This window comes from Cyprinodon tularosa, unplaced genomic scaffold, assembly GCF_016077235.1.
Source record: "Cyprinodon tularosa strain WSP-4 unplaced genomic scaffold, ASM1607723v1 ctg1584, whole genome shotgun sequence".
In the NCBI taxonomy this organism is placed as follows: domain Eukaryota; kingdom Metazoa; phylum Chordata; class Actinopteri; order Cyprinodontiformes; family Cyprinodontidae; genus Cyprinodon; species Cyprinodon tularosa.
Genome location: NW_024038421.1, coordinates 52,196 through 72,500, shown reverse-complemented (window position 1 = coordinate 72,500; position 20,305 = coordinate 52,196). Strand labels below are relative to the sequence as shown.

The 20,305-nt window shown below is 54.1% G+C and overlaps 1 protein-coding gene across 4 annotated transcripts in view; it reads left to right on the top strand.

The window, feature by feature from the left end:
* The window catches only part of LOC119780279 (calcium/calmodulin-dependent protein kinase type II delta 1 chain-like), a 66,583-nt gene that overhangs the window by 3,636 nt on the left and 42,642 nt on the right, over positions 1 to 20,305 (top strand). For all 4 annotated transcript variants that reach the window (XM_038280266.1, XM_038280269.1, XM_038280267.1 and 1 more), the window contains exon 2: positions 3,973 to 4,067. In XM_038280266.1, the coding sequence (XP_038136194.1) occupies positions 3,973 to 4,067 (95 nt within the window). The remainder of the gene's footprint in view (positions 1 to 3,972; positions 4,068 to 20,305) is intronic.

Below are 20,305 nucleotides of genomic sequence, written 5' to 3'. Positions count from 1 at the left end.
CATTCATTCATTCATTCATCATCATTCATTAATAATTCATTCATTCATCATGGATGATGGATGGATGGGATGATGGATTGATGGATGATGGATGGATTGATGGTTGATGGATGGATGGATGATGGATGGATGATGGATTGATGGATGGATGGATGATGGATGGATGGATGATGGATGGATGGATGATGGATGATGATGGATGGTGATGATGGATGGATGGATGATGGATGGATGGATGGATGATGGATGGATGATGATGGATGGATGATGGATGGATGGATGATGGATGATGGATGGATGGATGATGGATGATGGATGGATGGATGATGGATGGATGATGGATGATGGATGGATGGATGATGGATGGATGATGGATGGATGGATGATGGATGGATGGATGATGGATGATGGATGGATGATGGATGGATGGATGATGGATGATGGATGGATGATGGATGGATGGATGATGGATGGATGGATGATGGATGGATGATGGATGGATGGATGATGGATGGATGGATGATGGATGGATGGATGATGGATGGATGATGGATGGATGGATGATGGATGGATGGATGATGGATGGATGGATGATGGATGGATGGATGATGGATGGATGGATGGATGATGGATGGATGATGGATGATGGATGGATGGATGATGGATGGATGATGGATGGATGATGGATGGATGGATGATGATGGATGATGGATGGATGGATGGAGGATGGATGGATGATGGATGGATGGATGGATGGAGGATGGATGATGGATGATGGATGGATGGATGGATGATGGATGATGGATGGATGATGGATGGATGATGGATGATGGATGATGGATGGATGGATGGATGATGGATGATGGATGGATGGATGATGGATGGATGGATGATGGATGGATGATGGATGGATGGATGGATGATGGATGATGGATGATGGATGGATGGATGATGGATGATGGATGGATGGATGGATGATGGATTGATGGATGATGGATGGATGATGGATGGATGGATGGATGATGGATGGATGATGGATGATGGATGGATGGATGGATGATGGATGGATGATGGATGGATGATGGATGGATGATGGATGATGGATGGATGGATGATGGATGGATGGATGGATGATGGATGGATGATGGATGGATGGATGGATGATGGATGGATGATGGATGGATGGATGGATGGATGATGGATGGATGGATGATGGATGGATGGATGATGGATGATGGATGGATGGATGGATGATGGATGGATGGATGATGGATGGATGATGGATGGATGGATGATGGATGGATGATGGATGGATGGATGGATGGATGATGGATGATGGATGGATGATGGATGGATGATGGATGGATGATGGATGATGGATGGATGATGGATGGATGATGGATGGATGATGGATGGATGATGATGGATGGATGATGGATGGATGGATGGATGGATGATGGATGGATGGATGGATGATGGATGGATGGATGGATGATGGATGGATGATGGATGGATGATGGATGGATGGATGATGGATGGATGGATGATGGATGGATGGATGGATGGATGATGGATGATGGATGATGGATGGATGATGGATGGATGGATGGATGATGGATGGATGATGGATGGATGATGGATGGATGGATGGATGGATGGATGATGGATGGATGATGGATGATGGATGGATGGATGATGATGGATGATGGATGATGATGGATGATGGATGATGGATGATGGATGATGATGAAGGACGATGGATGGATGAGATGGATGATGGATGATGGATGATGGATGATGGATGTGGATGGATGATGATGATGGATGATGGATTGATGATGGATGAATGATGGATGATGATGGATGGATGGATGATGGATGGATGGATGATGGATGGATGATGGATGATGGATGCATGATGGATGATGGATGGAGGATGGATGGATGATGGATGGATGATGGATGATGGATGATGGATGGATGATGGATGGATGGATGATGGATGGATGGAGGATGGATGGATGATGGATGGATGGAGGATGGATGGATGATGGATGGATGGATGATGGATGGATGATGGATGGATGATGGATGATGGATGCATGATGGATGATGGATGGATGATGGATGATGGATGGATGGATGGATGATGGATGATGGATGATGGATGGAGGATGGATGATGGATGGATGATGGAGGATGGATGGAGGATTGATAGATGGATGATGGATGGATGGATGATGGATGGATGGATGATGGATGGAGGATGGATGATGGATGATGGATGATGGAGGATGGATGGATGATGGATGATGGATGGAGGATGGAGGATGGATGGAGGATTGATAGATGGATGATGGATGGAGGATGGATGATGGATGATGGATGGATGATGGATGGAGGATGGATGGATGGATGGATGATGGATGGATGATGGATGGATGGATGATGGATGGATGGATGATGGATGGATGATGGATGGATGATGGATGGATGATGGATGGATGATGGATGATGGATGGAGGATGGATGATGGATGATGGATGGATGGATGATGGATGGATGGATGATGGATGGATGGATGATGGATGATGGATGATGGATGATGGATGGATGGATGATGGATGGATGGATGATGGATGGATGGATGATGGATGATGGATGGATGATGGATGATGGATGATGGATGATGGATGATGGATGGATGATGGATGATGGATGATGGATGATGGATGGATGGATGATGGATGGATGGATGGATGGATGGATGGAGGATGGATGGATGATGGATGATGGATGGATGATGGATGATGGATGGATGGATGAATGGATGATGGATGGATGGATGATGGATGATGGATGGATGATGGATGGATTGATGGATGGATGGATGGATGATGGATGATGGATGGAGGATTGATAGATGGATGGATGATGGATGGATGATGGATGGATGATGGATGGATGATGGATGGATGGATGGAGGATGGATGGATGATGGATGGAGGATGGATGGAGGATGGATGGATGGATGGATGGATGATGGATGATGGATGGATGATGGATGGAGGATGGATGGATGGATGGAGGATGGATGGATGATGGATGGATGATGGATGGAGGATGGATGGATGATGGATGGAGGATGGATGGATGATGGATGGATGGAGGATGGATGGATGGATGGATGATGGATGGATGATGGATGGATGGATGGATGGATGATGGATGGAGGATGGATGGATGGATGATGGATGGATGATGGATGGATGATGGATGGATGATGGATGGATGGATGATGGATGGATGGATGATGGATGGATGGATGGATGGATGGATGGATGGATGGATGATGGATGGATGATGGATGGATGGATGATGGATGGATGGATGATGGATGGATGATGGATGATGGATGGATGGATGGATGATGGATGGATGGATGATGGATGGATGGATGGATGATGGATGGATGGATGGATGGATGGATGGATGATGGATGGATGGATGGATGGATGGATGGATGATGGATGATGGATGGATGGATGGATGATGGATGGATGGATGATGGATGGATGGATGATGGATGGAGGATGGATGGATGGAGGATGGATGGATGATGGATGATGGATGGATGGATGGATGGATGGATGGATGATGGATGATGGATGGATGGATGGATGATGGATGGATGGATGATGGATGGATGATGGATGGATGGATGATGGATGGAGGATGGATGGATGGAGGATGGATGGATGATGGATGGAGGATGGATGGATGGAGGATGGATGGATGATGGATGGAGGATGGATGGATGGAGGATGAATTGATAGACTCTGATCCACCAATCCTTTCCTGTCCAGAACCAGCTGCTGTTCTGGTTCTGAGTGGTTCTGGTTCTGACTGGTTCTGGTTCTGGTTCTGAGTGGTTCTGGTTCTGACCCGGCTATCAATCTCTGTCTCCTCCAGGGGAGCCTTCTCTGTGGTGAAGAGGTGCATGAAGATCTCCACGGGACACGAGTACGCCGCCAAGATCATCAACACCAAGAAGCTGTCAGCCAGGGGTAAGAAGGGGCGGGGCTTCCTGTGGGGGCGGGGCTTCCTATGGGGGCGGGGCTTCCTGTGGGGTCGGCCTGCTGCCTTCCTCCCTCCTCTGCAGGCTAGTCCGGTCCGGTTTCAGGTTGCAGCAGCGTCACTCTGACCTCCTCAGGTTCTGGTCTGATGTTGGATAAATGACTGTGATCCGGTTCTGATGATGATGATGCTGACAGGAGAATCGGATTGGTAGAACCGGGTCAGAACCACTGAGTCCTGTGGGTTCTGTTCAGCTTGGACATATTGAACAGGAAGTCCTTGTTACTGCCCCCCCCCCATCAGAAAGTGCCTCTCTAACACTTCCTGTCTGCAGGCTGAGACCAGCGGTTCTGTTTGGTTCTGACCTGCTTCTGTTGGATCAGGTTCTGTTTGGTGGAACAGGTTCTGGCCCAGTCGTCTCTCACAGTCCGGTGATCCTAGGTCCTGGTTCTGTTGGGTCCAGCAGAACCAGTCCCTCTATGCGTCTCAGACGGAATCTAGACTAGCGCTTAGGAGGATGGCGGAGGGTTCTGATGGCGGCGGGTTCTGATTGAGGAGGGTTCTGATGGAGGAGGGTTCAGATGGAGGCGGGTTCAGATGGTGGAGGGTTCTGATGGCGGCGGGTTCTGATTGAGGAGGGTTCTGATGGAGGAGGGTTCAGATGGCGGCGGGTTCAGATGGCGGCGGGTTCAGATGGCGGCGGGTTCAGATGGCGGCGGGTTCTGATGGCGGCGGGTTCTGATGGCGGCGGGTTCTGATGGCGGCGGGTTCTGATGGCGGCGGGTTCAGATGGCGGCGGGTTCAGATGGCGGAGGGTTCAGATGGCGGAGGGTTCAGATGGAGGATGGTTCAGATGGCGGCGGGTTCAGATGGCAGGGGGTTCAGATGGCGGAGGGTTCAGATGGAGGAGGGTTCAGATGGTGGAGGGTTCAGATGGCGGAGGGTTCAGATGGCGGAGGGTTCAAATGGCGGAGGGTTCAGATGGCGGCGGGTTCAGATGGATGAGGGTTCAGATGGAGGCGGGTTCAGATGGAGGCGGGTTCAGATTGTGGAGGGTTCAGATGGTGGAGGGTTCTGATGGAGGCGGGTTCAGATGGAGGCGGGTTCAGATGGAGGCGGGTTCAGATGGCGGCGGGTTCAGATGGAGGCGGGTTCAGATGGAGGAGGGTTCAGATGGAGGCGGGTTCAGATGGTGGAGGGTTCTGATGGAGGCGGGTTCAGATGGTGGCGGGTTCAGATGGCGGCGGGTTCAGATGGAGGCGGGTTCAGATGGAGGCGGGTTCAGATGGAGGCGGGTTCAGATGGAGGCGGGTTCAGATGGTGGAGGGTTCAGATGGAGGCGGGTTCAGATGGAGGCGGGTTCAGATGGCGGCGGGTTCAGATGGCGGCGGGTTCAGATGGAGGCGGGTTCAGATGGAGGAGGGTTCAGATGGAGGCGGGTTCAGATGGTGGAGGGTTCAGATGGTGGAGGGTTCTGATGGAGGAGGGTTCAGATGGAGGCGGGTTCAGATGGTGGAGGGTTCAGATGGTGGAGGGTTCTGATGGAGGAGGGTTCAGATGGCGGAGGGTTCAGATGGCGGAGGGTTCAGATGGCGGAGGGTTCAGATGGCGGCGGGTTCAGATGGAGGCGGGTTCAGATGGCGGAGGGTTCTGATGGCGGACGGTTCTGATGGCGGAGGGTTCTGATGGAGGAGGGTTCTGATGGAGGCGGGTTCAGATGGTGGAGGGTTCTGATGGCGGAGGGTTCAGATGGAGGAGGGTTCAGATGGAGGAGGGTTCTGATGGAGGAGGGTTCTGATGGCGGAGGGTTCTGATGGCGGAGGGTTCTGAACGAGGAGGGTTCAGATGGAGGAGGGTTCTGATGGAGGAGGGTTCTGATGGCGGAGGGTTCTGATGGAGGAGGGTTCTGATGGAGGAGGGTTCAGATGGAGGGGGGTTCAGATGGCGGACGGTTCAGATGGCGGACGGTTCCGATGGAGGAGGGTTCCGATGGAGGCGGGTTCAGATGGAGGCGGGTTCTGATGGCGGACGGTTCCGATGGCGGAGGGTTCCGATGGAGGCGGGTTCAGATGGCGGAGGGTTCTGATGGCGGAGGGTTCTGATGGCGGAGGGTTCTGATGGCGGAGGGTTCTGATGGCGGAGGGTTCTGATGGCGGAGGGTTCCGATGGCGGAGGGTTCCGATGGAGGAGGGTTCCGATGGAGGAGGGTTCCGATGGAGGAGGGTTCCGATGGCGGAGGGTTCCGATGGAGGCGGGTTCAGATGGCGGAGGGTTCCGATGGCGGAGGGTTCCGATGGCGGAGGGTTCCGATGGAGGAGGGTTCTGATGGCGGAGGGTTCTGATGGCGGAGGGTTCTGATGGAGGAGGGTTCTGATGGAGGAGGGTTCTGATGGAGGGAACCATGATGAGCAGCAAGGCGTCACTTTATCAGATCTTAAAGGTACAGCGGAGGATTTTCTCTCAGATCCGCTGTCTGCACCTTTTTAAAAAAAAAAAGTGCACATCCGAGAGCGTGCACGAGCTCGCTCTGTTTAATGGTTGCTGCTCTCATAGCAGCTGTGTCTGACCTCTGACCCCTCCATCACTATAGAGCGGGGACTCTATAGTGAACTCTATAGTGAACTCAGTGAACGGACCGTTCAAACAGATGATCACTGCTTTTTGCTCTGTTGGTCACGTAACTCCTCCTCCACCGCCTGCGCCATCTTTATTAGTCGCCGCTGTAGGGTAGCGACAGCCTATGGCGACAGCGGGCCGCTGTGACAGCAAATCTTCCCGTCGTAGAAACTTTGTCCTCCTCTCACCGTCGGTCATTTTTTAAGCAGCGCGGTGAGAAAGGTGAGCTGAAACAGTAGCTCACCACGGATATACGCCTGAAAGAAAACATGGCTGACGGGACGAGCGCGTAGGACGGCCTTACGATGACGCATCACAGGATGCAGCCCCCCCCCTCTATGACCCAGGAGAAGCAACTGTTGGACCAGGAAGTCCTGTAGATCAGAGGGTGCTTTGGCTCTTCCTCAAAGGGGGCGGAGCCTCTGGATAACCCGTCCTCCTGCTTTAGAGGGAACCAGAGGAGCCCTGGCCTCCATCAGGAGCTTTGAATGCCTGTTGTTCTCCTCCTCCCTCCTCCTCCTGATGGAGGTAAAGTGGAGCGTCTCTCTGGGCTTTCATCTCCTCCTCATTTAGCTAAATAGGTCTGCTGCCTTTAATTAGAGCTGACTGTCTGGCACACGCCCTCCATCACAGGAGCAGAGCAGCACCTCCTCCATCACAGGAGCAGAGCAGCACCTCCTCCATCACAGGAGCAGAGCAGCACCTCCTCCATCACAGGAGCAGAGCAGCACCTCCTCCATCACAGGAGCAGAGCAGCACCTCCTCCATCACAGGAGGAGAGCAGCACCTCCTCCATCACAGGAGCAGAGCAGCACCTCCTCCATCACAGGAGGAGCAGAGCAGCACCTCCTCCATCACAGGAGCAGAGCAGCACCTCCTCCATCACAGGAGGAGAGCAGCACCTCCTCCATCACAGGAGGAGCAGAGCAGCACCTCCTCCATCACAGGAGGAGAGCAGCACCTCCTCCATCACAGGAGCAGAGCAGCACCTCCTCCATCACAGGAGGAGCAGAGCAGCACCTCCTCCATCACAGGAGCAGAGCAGCACCTCCTCCATCACAGGAGCAGAGCAGCACCTCCTCCATCACAGGAGCAGAGCAGCACCTCCTCCATCACAGGAGCAGAGCAGCACCTCCTCCATCACAGGAGGAGCAGAGCAGCACCTCCTCCATCACAGGAGCAGAGCAGCACCTCCTCCATCACAGGAGCAGAGCAGCACCTCCTCCATCACAGGAGCAGAGCAGCACCTCCTCCATCACAGGAGGAGAGCAGCACCTCCTCCATCACAGGAGCAGAGCAGCACCTCCTCCATCACAGGAGGAGCAGAGCAGCACCTCCTCCATCACAGGAGCAGAGCAGCACCTCCTCCATCACAGGAGCAGAGCAGCACCTCCTCCATCACAGGAGCAGAGCAGCACCTCCTCCATCACAGGAGCAGAGCAGCACCTCCTCCATCACAGGAGGAGCAGAGCAGCACCTCCTCCATCACAGGAGGAGCAGAGCAGCACCTCCTCCATCACAGGAGGAGAGCAGCACCTCCTCCATCACAGGAGGAGCAGAGCAGCACCTCCTCCATCACAGGAGGAGCAGAGCAGCACCTCCTCCATCACAGGAGGAGAGCAGCACCTCCTCCATCACAGGAGCAGAGCAGCACCTCCTCCATCACAGGAGCAGAGCAGCACCTCCTCCATCACAGGAGGAGCAGAGCAGCACCTCCTCCATCACAGGAGCAGAGCAGCACCTCCTCCATCACAGGAGCAGAGCAGCACCTCCTCCATCACAGGAGCAGAGCAGCACCTCCTCCATCACAGGAGCAGAGCAGCACCTCCTCCATCACAGGAGGAGAGCAGCACCTCCTCCATCACAGGAGGAGCAGAGCAGCACCTCCTCCATCACAGGAGGAGCAGAGCAGCACCTCCTCCATCACAGGAGCAGAGCAGCACCTCCTCCATCACAGGAGGAGAGCAGCACCTCCTCCATCACAGGAGGAGCAGAGCAGCACCTCCTCCATCACAGGAGGAGAGCAGCACCTCCTCCATCACAGGAGCAGAGCAGCACCTCCTCCATCACAGGAGGAGCAGAGCAGCACCTCCTCCATCACAGGAGGAGCAGAGCAGCACCTCCTCCATCACAGGAGGAGAGCAGCACCTCCTCCATCACAGGAGCAGAGCAGCACCTCCTCCATCACAGGAGCAGAGCAGCACCTCCTCCATCACAGGAGGAGCAGAGCAGCACCTCCTCCATCACAGGAGGAGCAGAGCAGCACCTCCTCCATCACAGGAGGAGCAGAGCAGCACCTCCTCCATCACAGGAGGAGCAGAGCAGCACCTCCTCCATCACAGGAGCAGAGCAGCACCTCCTCCATCACAGGAGCAGAGCAGCACCTCCTCCATCACAGGAGCAGAGCAGCACCTCCTCCATCACAGGAGCAGAGCAGCACCTCCTCCATCACAGGAGCAGAGCAGCACCTCCTCCATCACAGGAGCAGAGCAGCACCTCCTCCATCACAGGAGCAGAGCAGCACCTCCTCCATCACAGGAGGAGAGCAGCACCTCCTCCATCACAGGAGCAGAGCAGCACCTCCTCCATCACAGGAGCAGAGCAGCACCTCCTCCATCACAGGAGGAGCAGAGCAGCACCTCCTCCATCACAGGAGCAGAGCAGCACCTCCTCCATCACAGGAGCAGAGCAGCACCTCCTCCATCACAGGAGCAGAGCAGCACCTCCTCCATCACAGGAGCAGAGCAGCACCTCCTCCATCACAGGAGGAGCAGAGCAGCACCTCCTCCATCACAGGAGGAGCAGAGCAGCACCTCCTCCATCACAGGAGGAGCAGAGCAGCACCTCCTCCATCACAGGAGCAGAGCAGCACCTCCTCCATCACAGGAGCAGAGCAGCACCTCCTCCATCACAGGAGGAGCAGAGCAGCACCTCCTCCATCACAGGAGGAGCAGAGCAGCACCTCCTCCATCACAGGAGGAGCAGAGCAGCACCTCCTCCATCACAGGAGCAGAGCAGCACCTCCTCCATCACAGGAGGAGAGCAGCACCTCCTCCATCACAGGAGGAGCAGAGCAGCACCTCCTCCATCACAGGAGGAGCAGAGCAGCACCTCCTCCATCACAGGAGCAGAGCAGCACCTCCTCCATCACAGGAGCAGAGCAGCACCTCCTCCATCACAGGAGGAGCAGAGCAGCACCTCCTCCATCACAGGAGGAGCAGAGCAGCACCTCCTCCATCACAGGAGGAGCAGAGCAGCACCTCCTCCATCACAGGAGCAGAGCAGCACCTCCTCCATCACAGGAGGAGCAGAGCAGCTCTGTCCCTCATGGTGGAGGCGTGGAGGAAGGAGACGCGTTCAGGAAGTTTTTGCTGGACGTTGCTTATTTGAATAGTGAGAGAAAAACAAACATGGATGGAAACACAGAAGGCCTTTATCCTCCCTTCCTTCCTTCCTTCCTTCCTTCCTTGCTTCCTCCCTCCTGAGCGTCTTCATCAGCTCAGGGGTTCTACCTGAGATGGAACCACCTTGGAACCGCGGGCTGCAGAACAACATTCTGGTTCTGGTTCTGTGGTCCAAAGCGTCACAGGAGGTTGGAAATGACTCAGATTTGCTTGTTTTTATGATGGATTCAGTGAATTAATATAGAACCAAATATGGTCCAGTTTAAGCTGGGTTCTCCAGAACCCAGCCTGGATCAGAGCCGGTCCAGAACCCAGCCTGGATCAGAGCCGGTCCAGAACCCAGCCTGGATCAGAGCCGGTTCAGATCTGAGGTTGGTTCAGGATGTGTTCTGAGGAGAAGCTTCGTTAAGCTGATTTTAGGCTGTTTTTATAGCATCTCCCTCATCTCCCTCATCTCCCTCATCTTCCTCATCCTCAGACATGAAGTCTGGATTAAATAAACTGAAGATGAATCAGCAGGTTTAACTAATTCAGACCCTGAACTCTAAACTGATCTAAAGTCTGGAACTCGGTTCCACAGCGGCGGCGGCTATCGATTAGTTCAATCAACTCTAACTAGTTCCACTGAGAGCTAAACAATAGGAGAAGCCATTAGTCACCATGGCAACAGGAAGTGCCTTTTTCACCCCACTGGAAGTAGAAATTTTAACACAGAAATAAAAAAGGAGAGTGTTTAAAAACAGAGAAACGGCACTAGAGCTGCAAAGGAGAGGAAGAAGATTGTTGCTTCAGTTAATGTAGAAGCTTATGAAGTGGGCTATGGCAAGCCGTTTTTATATTTATTATAAACTCTCTCTGTTGTTCCATCTGTAGATCACTGAATAAGATTCTTCCTGATCAAAATCACTCCTAGACTGAACTGTAATCATAGATTTTCTAGATTACATTTTCAGAAACTAAATTTCAGAAAACAAAAAAACAAAATGATGCTAGTAAAAATAAAAGTTTAATATATCTAGAAATGTTTCCACATTTTAAACTTTCCTTCACAGTTAAAATAATATTTCTTGAACAGTCGTAGATCAATGGATCTATTTAGGTGAAATCTGTCAGCAGGTGAAGATGAGGAATAAAATGTTCTAATAAATAGAACCTGTTCATCTTGATTCGGCTGTTATCATCCCCATAAATGCTCCTTATTAGCGGCTATCAGGCCCATAGAATGGCTTCACGTTGGGCCGCTAGCCTCAGTAGGTCGGTATCAGCGAGTCAATCCTAAAGTCATTCCTTTCCCCGTGGAATTAATCTATTAATGCGTAATCTGGAAATAATTTTTGTAGTTTTTCATATACTATAAAAATAAGAATAAAATGTTCCGCATCTTGCTCATATTAAACACATCTATCCTGTCACTGAGTTGTAGACGGGTTAGTTTAATGAGAAAACCTGCTGCTGACCAAGTTAGCTCTGGGAGGATGTTGCTATGGCAACAGAAACGGTCGTCAGGTTTAGGAAATGTCGTTTTCAGTGAACCTGCTTCATGAAGCGGAGCCCAGCTGGATGCTGGTTCTGACCCGGTTCAGTCTGCCTGGGGTCACAGCGCCCTCTCCTGGTGATGTCATCAATGTCTCTGCAGAGCCCACACATCCTGGTCAGAGGCTGTTCTGACCATAGCGTGCGGGGCGCCGCTGCTAACGCCCCTCAATGCGGCTCTGGACGCTGATGACCAGTTCTTCATGGAACCGCAGCTCTGCTGTGAAACGGGTCTGATTCTGATCAGCTGCTGTTCCCAGCAGGTTACCGCCTGAGCTTTCCCACCCTGGACTTCTGCACCGTCTGCTTCAGCGGCCGCTCTGACGCCGGCCGCGCCGCTCTGACGCAGAAACGCCCAGCAGTCAGTGTGGAGCATTCCCAGTCTGGGTTACTGGGATTGGACTTCCAGTTGGGCTCAGTGTGCGCTCTAAGCAGTGGAAGGAGTTTGCTCTCTGCGGAGCTGTGAGTTGAAGCGGCGGTTGTGAGCGCGCTCCCAGTGAGTCGTCACATTCCTGAACCGGATGGTCGGGTTAGTCATCAGCCTGAGCACAGCCGGGCTTTGTTCTGCCTGCTGGTTAATAAAGTCCATTAATGTTCAACGCGTCTGCGGGAACAGGCGCCCTCTGATTGGTCAGCTCTGTCTGAGGCTCTTTATCTACTCGGGGCCCTCATGTGGGGCCCCTGATGGTGGAGCTCGTTGTTTTTAGATGGTTTCTGAACCTTCAGCTGTGCCTCTGAGCAGGATGACTGTATCTGTAGATGGTCTGATGACCCCCCCCCCCAACCCGACCACAACCAGCATGACTCAGCCTGGTTTTGGTTTCAACAGCAGGCGCCGGTGGCAGCGACTGCAGAGGGACGGAGCTCCTGTCTGAGCTGATCAGCTGTCATTCCAGATGTTTGGTTCCCTCATTAAAGCAACTATGGATGAAAACAGGCCGTCACCAACCTAGCTAACATCACCGTCCTGCTATAAACCAAACAGAAAGTGAATGTTTCTAATTCCTCGTCTGAAAGCTGCTGGAAATAAAGGAAGCAGCAGGAAGGCTTTTATTTTGGCGGTCCCTGCTCTCCTGATGGTGGAGCTACAGTGAAGCAGAGCGGTTAGCGCCACATTATGAGGAGAACCTTCCATCCATGGTTCCTCTAGACACAGGAACCCAGCAGACCGCCGCGCTCTGATGATGAGGTCCTGCTGGCGGTCGGCGGCTCCAGTGGAAACGCCGCCTGCTCTGCTCTGCGAACCGTCTGATTATGTAAACATGTGAGCTGCTGTTTGAGGAGAACAGGTGCTGCTTTGTGCTGCTTCCAGCTCTCTGTCCCTGAAATAATGAAGCTGCAATAAATGGAACATGGTGTGAAACCGCCAGCTGTGATGTCACAGGCCTCCATGATGGAGCTGGAAGCTTCCAGGTCTGGTTCTGGAAAGGTTCTTGCCCCTTTTCCACCACCCTGCAGAAACCATGCAGGGAGTGGTCCCAGCACGGTGACCATGGTAACGGTTGAGTTTAAATGGCAGGAAAACTGAACCAGACCGTGCTAATCTGGTCCGGAGGGCCCGGTTCCAGGGTTCATAGAGGGTCTGGTTCCAGGGTTCATAGAGGGTCCGGTTCCAGGGTTCATAGAGGGTCTGGTTCCAGGGTTCATAGAGGGTCTGGTTCCAGGGTTCATAGAGGGTCCGGTTCCAGGGTTCATAGAGGGTCTGGTTCCAGGGTTCATAGAGGGTCCGGTTCCAGGGTTCATAGAGGGCCCGGTTCCAGGGTTCATAGAGGGTCCGGTTCCAGGGTTCATAGAGGGCCCGGTTCCAGGGTTCATAGAGGGCCCGGTTCCAGGGTTCATAGAGGGTCCGGTTCCAGGGTTCATAGAGGGTTCATAGAGGGCCCGGTTCCAGGGTTCATAGAGGGCCCGGTTCCAGGGTTCATAGAGGGCCCGGTTCCAGGGTTCATAGAGGGCCCGGTTCCAGGGTTCATAGAGGGCCCGGTTCCAGGGTTCATAGAGGGCCCGGTTCCAGGGTTCATAGAGGGTCCGGTTCCAGGGTTCATAGAGGGTCCGGTTCCAGGGTTCATAGAGGGCCCGGTTCCAGGGTTCATAGAGGGCCCGGTTCCAGGGGTTCATAGAGGTTCATAGAGGGTCCGGTTCCAGGGTTCATAGAGGGCCCGGTTCCAGGGTTCATAGAGGGCCCGGTTCCAGGGGTTCATAGAGGTTCATAGAGGATCCGGTTCCAGGGTTCATAGAGGGCCCGGTTCCAGGGTTCATAGAGGTTCATAGAGGATCCGGTTCCAGGGTTCATAGAGGGCCCGGTTCCAGGGTTCATAGAGGGTCTGGTTCCAGGATTCATAGAGGGTCCGGTTCCAGGGTTCATAGAGGGTCCGGTTCCAGGGTTCATAGAGGGTCCGGTTCCAGGGGTTCATAGAGGTTCATAGAGGGTCCGGTTCCAGGGTTCATAGAGGGTCCGGTTCCAGGGTTCATAGAGGGTCCGGTTCCAGGGGTTCATAGAGGTTCATAGAGGGTCCGGTTCCAGGGTTCATAGAGGGTCCGGTTCCAGGGTTCATAGAGGGTCCGGTTCCAGGGTTCATAGAGGGTCCGGTTCCAGGGGTTCATAGAGGTTCATAGAGGATCCAGTTCCAGGGTTCATAGAGGGTCCGGTTCCAGGGTTCATAGAGGGTCCGGTTCCAGGGTTCATAGAGGGCCCGGTTCCAGGGGTTCATAGAGGTTCATAGAGGGTCTGGTTCCAGGGTTCATAGAGGGTCCGGTTCCAGGGTTCATAGAGGGTCTGGTTCCAGGGTTCATAGAGGGTCCGGTTCCAGGGTTCATAGAGGGCCCGGTTCCAGGGTTCATAGAGGGTCCGGTTCCAGGGTTCATAGAGGGCCCGGTTCCAGGGTTCATAGAGGGCCCGGTTCCAGGGTTCATAGAGGGTCCGGTTCCAGGGTTCATAGAGGGTTCATAGAGGGCCCGGTTCCAGGGTTCATAGAGGGCCCGGTTCCAGGGTTCATAGAGGGCCCGGTTCCAGGGTTCATAGAGGGCCCGGTTCCAGGGTTCATAGAGGGCCCGGTTCCAGGGTTCATAGAGGGCCCGGTTCCAGGGTTCATAGAGGGTCCGGTTCCAGGGTTCATAGAGGGTCCGGTTCCAGGGTTCATAGAGGGCCCGGTTCCAGGGTTCATAGAGGGCCCGGTTCCAGGGGTTCATAGAGGTTCATAGAGGGTCCGGTTCCAGGGTTCATAGAGGGCCCGGTTCCAGGGGTTCATAGAGGTTCATAGAGGGTCCGGTTCCAGGGTTCATAGAGGGCCCGGTTCCAGGGTTCATAGAGGGCCCGGTTCCAGGGTTCATAGAGGGCCCGGTTCCAGGGGTTCATAGAGGTTCATAGAGGATCCGGTTCCAGGGTTCATAGAGGGCCCGGTTCCAGGGTTCATAGAGGTTCATAGAGGATCCGGTTCCAGGGTTCATAGAGGGCCCGGTTCCAGGGTTCATAGAGGGCCCGGTTCCAGGATTCATAGAGGGTCCGGTTCCAGGGTTCATAGAGGGTCCGGTTCCAGGGTTCATAGAGGGTCCGGTTCCAGGGGTTCATAGAGGTTCATAGAGGGTCCGGTTCCAGGGTTCATAGAGGGTCCGGTTCCAGGGTTCATAGAGGGTCCGGTTCCAGGGGTTCATAGAGGTTCATAGAGGGTCCGGTTCCAGGGTTCATAGAGGGTCCGGTTCCAGGGTTCATAGAGGGTCCGGTTCCAGGGTTCATAGAGGGTCCGGTTCCAGGGGTTCATAGAGGTTCATAGAGGATCCGGTTCCAGGGTTCATAGAGGGCCCGGTTCCAGGGGTTCATAGAGGGTCCGGTTCCAGGGGTTCATAGAGGTTCATAGAGGGTCCGGTTCCAGGGTTCATAGAGGGCCCGGTTCCAGGGTTCATAGAGGGCCCGGTTCCAGGGGTTCATAGAGGTTCATAGAGGATCCGGTTCCAGGGTTCATAGAGGGCCCGGTTCCAGGGTTCATAGAGGTTCATAGAGGATCCGGTTCCAGGGTTCATAGAGGGCCCGGTTCCAGGGTTCATAGAGGGTCTGGTTCCAGGATTCATAGAGGGTCCGGTTCCAGGGTTCATAGAGGGTCCGGTTCCAGGGTTCATAGAGGGTCCGGTTCCAGGGTTCATAGAGGGTCCGGTTCCAGGGGTTCATAGAGGTTCATAGAGGGTCCGGTTCCAGGGTTCATAGAGGGTCCGGTTCCAGGGTTCATAGAGGGTCCGGTTCCAGGGGTTCATAGAGGTTCATAGAGGGTCCGGTTCCAGGGTTCATAGAGGGTCCGGTTCCAGGGTTCATAGAGGGTCCGGTTCCAGGGGTTCATAGAGGTTCATAGAGGGTCCGGTTCCAGGGTTCATAGAGGGTCCGGTTCCAGGGGTTCATAGAGGTTCATAGAGGGTCCGGTTCCAGGGTTCATAGAGGGTCCGGTTCCAGGGTTCATAGAGGGTCCGGTTCCAGGGGTTCATAGAGGTTCATAGAGGGTCCGGTTCCAGGGTTCATAGAGGGTCCGGTTCCAGGGGTTCATAGAGGTTCATAGAGGGTCCGGTTCCAGGGTTCATAGAGGGTCCGGTTCCAGGGTTTATCTCTGAGCAGGTGGGTCAGTCAGAACCTCCTGGTCCAATAATGCTTCAGTTCTCCAGGTGTTGATGTCAGGAGCTCTTGCTGCTCCACACTGATGGGGTCTGTTAGCTGCTGAGGTTCTGGCCGTCTGCTGGTCACTGCTCTCAGCCATATGGGCTGGTCTGGATCTGAGCGTCTGCAGATTCCCGCTCCGTCACAGCTGCATGCCCCTCCCCACACACACAGACATTTTTTGGTTTCTCCCAGAGGATAAACTCCCAGGAATAAACAGGAATGCTGTCACACCCAGCTGCTGACATCTCTCCCGGCGGTTGGTGTCAGGCAGGTACGGACTTGTAGAGACTGGAGGTTCAGTCTAGTTTGGACCTGGAGGAGTTCCAGTGGAAATCCGCCCACAGCGTCTTCCTCTCTGCACATTCAGAACATCAGAACCTCATTTCAGAAGGTTGGTCTGAAAACCAGCAGAACCCTGAGCTGGTGCTGGTAGAACCAACCAGAACCGTCACAGACCGACCCCCCCCCCCCCCATCAGACATGTCGGGACACGCAGTCCGACTGGTTCTGGGTGCTGCTTCATCTCAGCCATCCAGACCCGGTTCTGTGGTTCCACCTAAACTGGACCTCATTGTTTCGGTTCTGTTCCCTTTAAGTTCTAAGGTGTTCCAACTGGAACCGGATCAGCCGCCCCAAATCCAGTAAGGAGTCATTTCTGATGCTGGTCAGAACCAGGCTGGTTCTGGAGAAGTGGGCCGAGTCCTCGTAAGAACGGGGGCCCGATTCCGTCTCTAAGGGTCCGGACTGACGGAGGCTTCGGTCTGCTTACATCGGTCCAGGTGTGGACCAGAACCTGAGCTCAGGTGGGTCCATGTAGAACTGCACAGAACCGGCACTGACTGAGGTCCAGCGGTGCCGCCGTGCCTTTCACTGGCGCTCTGGTTCTGTTGGTCCGTCCTTCTGGGCCCAGACTGGTTCCGCAACCAGTAGGACCGGGTCTACTGACCCAACGTCTGTCTGTGGCCTTCCTTCCTTCCTTCCTTCCTTCCTTGCTTCCTTCCTTCCTTCCTTCCTTCCTGGGAACCTTGGTGGAACTTCAGGTTAGTAGTTAGTAGACCGTGACGCCTCCTCAGTGACTTCCTGTGTCTGCAATGGCTGGAGCCCCCAGCAGCTGTCCTGGGTCTGGGTGGGTCTGCCTGGGTCTGGGTGGGTCTGCCTGGGTCTGCCTGGGTCTGCCTGGGTCTGGGTGGGCCTGCCTGGGTCTGCCTGGGTCTGGGTGGGCCTGCCTGGGTCTGGGTGGGTCTGCCTGGGTCTGGGTGGGCCTGCCTGGGCCTGCCTGGGTCTGGGTGGGTCTGCCTGGGTCTGGGTGGGCCTGCCTGGGTCTGGGTGGGTCTGCCTGGGTCTGGGTGGGCCTGCCTGGGTCTGGGTGGGTCTGCTTGGGTCTGCCTGGGTCTGGGTGGGTCTGCCTGGGTCTGGGTGGGTCTGCTTGGGTCTGCCTGTCTCTGGGTGGGTCTGCCTGGGTCTGGGTGGGTCTGCCTGGGTCTGGGTGGGTCTGACTGGGTCTGCTTGGGTCTGCCTGTCTCTGGGTGGGTCTGCCTGGGTCTGGGTGGGTCTGCCTGGGTCTGGGTGGGTCTGCCTGGGTCTGCTTGGGTCTGACTAGGTCTGCTTGGGTCTGCCTGTCTCTGGGTGGGTCTGCCTGGGTCTGGGTGGGTCTGCCTGGGTCTGGGTGGGTCTGCCTGGGTCTGGGTGGGTCTGACTGGGTCTGCTTGGGTCTGCCTGTCTCTGGGTGGGTCTGCCTGGGTCTGGGTGGGTCTGCCTGGGTCTGGGTGGGTTATGATTCCCTCCAGTCAGCCTGGAGGTCTGGCTGTGGGTCTGGTTCTGCCTCCTCAGTCTAACTAAAGGGAGCAGGTCCCATGATGCCGTTCTGTCTTCCTGCCCCCCTCCCTCAGTAGCGGGGAGTCATTGAGGCGTGGAGTGTGACTGAGAGGCAGGTGCAGATGTCTCTGGGGAAAAGCTGCTTTCTGCTCCACTTCCTTCCTGCAGACTGACCCAGAATCACCATAAACGGCTCATTTTATCACCCTGACTGCTGGTCTGTGATAATCGACCCGGTTGCTGCAGACTGAGGATCTGCTTAAGGTTTAGGGGCGGGGCCTCTGAAGGAAGCTCTAACCTCTCTGGCCGCCTTGCTGCCCTGAGGCCAGGGGCGTCAGCAGAACCAATGCTATACGGGGGCAAAGTGGGGCACCCAAAGAAATGAGCGCGTGATGCGTGCAACAAAATCATTTTATGGAGCATGATTTATTTTAGAAAAAACATTGGCACAGATAATTTATAGCACTTATTTATTATTATAAAGCATCCTAAATGAATTTTCTGCGTCATTAAATATCTACCTGAACCAAAGTGAATTGAATCGGCCCTGGTGAACTAACCGTGTATCTCTGATGCACTACTGATGGAGGCTCAATTTATCTGCATTAAATATGTCAGCAAACATGAACTTAAAGCTGAAAACTGTGATGATGCTCTGATGATGCCGTGATGATGCCGTGATGATGCGGTGATGATGCCGTGATGATGCCGTGATGATGCCGTGATGATGCCGTGATGATGCCGTGATGATGCGGTGATGATGCCGTGATGATGCCGTGATGATGCGGTGATGATGCCGTGATGATGCCGTGATGATGCTGTGATGATGCTCTGATGATGCCGTGATGATGCCGTGATGATGCGGTGATGATGCCGTGATGATGCCGTGATGATGCGGTGATGATGCTCTGATGAGGCCGTGATGATGCCGTGATGATGCCGTGATGATGCGGTGATGATGCTCTGATGATGCTCTGATGATGCTCTGATGATGCCGTGATGATGCCGTGATGATGCGGTGATGATGCCGTGATGATGCGGTGATGATGCTCTGCTGATGCTCTGATGATGCTCTGATGATGCCGTGATGATGCCGTGATGATGCCGTGATGATGGCGTGATGATGCCGTGATGATGCGGTGATGATGCCGTGATGATGCGGTGATGATGCCGTGATGATGCCGTGATGATGCCGTGATGATGCCGTGATGATGCTGTGATGATGCTCTGATGATGCTGTGATGATGCTCTGATGATGCTGTGATGATGCCGTGATGATGCGGTGATGATGCGGTGATGATGCCGTGATGATGCTCTGATGATGCCGTGATGATGCTGTGATGATGCTCTGATGATGCTGTGATGATGCGGTGATGATGCCGTGATGATGCCGTGATGATGCGGTGATGATGCCGTGATGATGCTGTGATGATGCTGTGATGATGCCGTGATGATGCGGTGATGATGCCGTGATGATGCGGTGATGATGCCGTGATGATGCTGTGATGATGCTGTGATGATGCTCTGATGATGCCGTGATGATGCCGTGATGATGCGGTGATGATGCGGTGATGATGCGGTGATGATGCCGTGATGATGCTGTGATGATGCCGTGATGATGCCGTGATGATGCGGTGATGATGCGGTGATGATGCCGTGATGATGCCGTGATGATGCTGTGATGATGCTGTGATGATGCCGTGATGATGCGGTGATGATGCCGTGATGATGCCGTGATGATGCCGTGATGATGCCGTGATGATGCTGTGATGATGCCGTGATGATGCGGTGATGATGCGGTGATGATGCCGTGATGATGCTCTGATGATGCCGTGATGATGCCGTGATGATGCTGTGATGATGCTGTGATGATGCTCTGATGATGCCGTGATGATGCCGTGATGATGCTGTGATGATGCCGTGATGATGCGGTGATGATGCGGTGATGATGCTGTGATGATGCTCTGATGATGCCGTGATGATGCCGTGATGATGCCGTGATGATGCTGTGATGATGCTCTGATGATGCCGTGATGATGCCGTGATGATGCGGTGATGATGCCGTGATGATGCCGTGATGATGCTCTGATGATGCCGTGATGATGCCGTGATGATGCGGTGATGATGCCGTGATGATGCCGTGATGATGCGGTGATGATGCTCTGATGAGGCCGTGATGATGCCGTGATGATGCCGTGATGATGCGGTGATGATGCTCTGATGA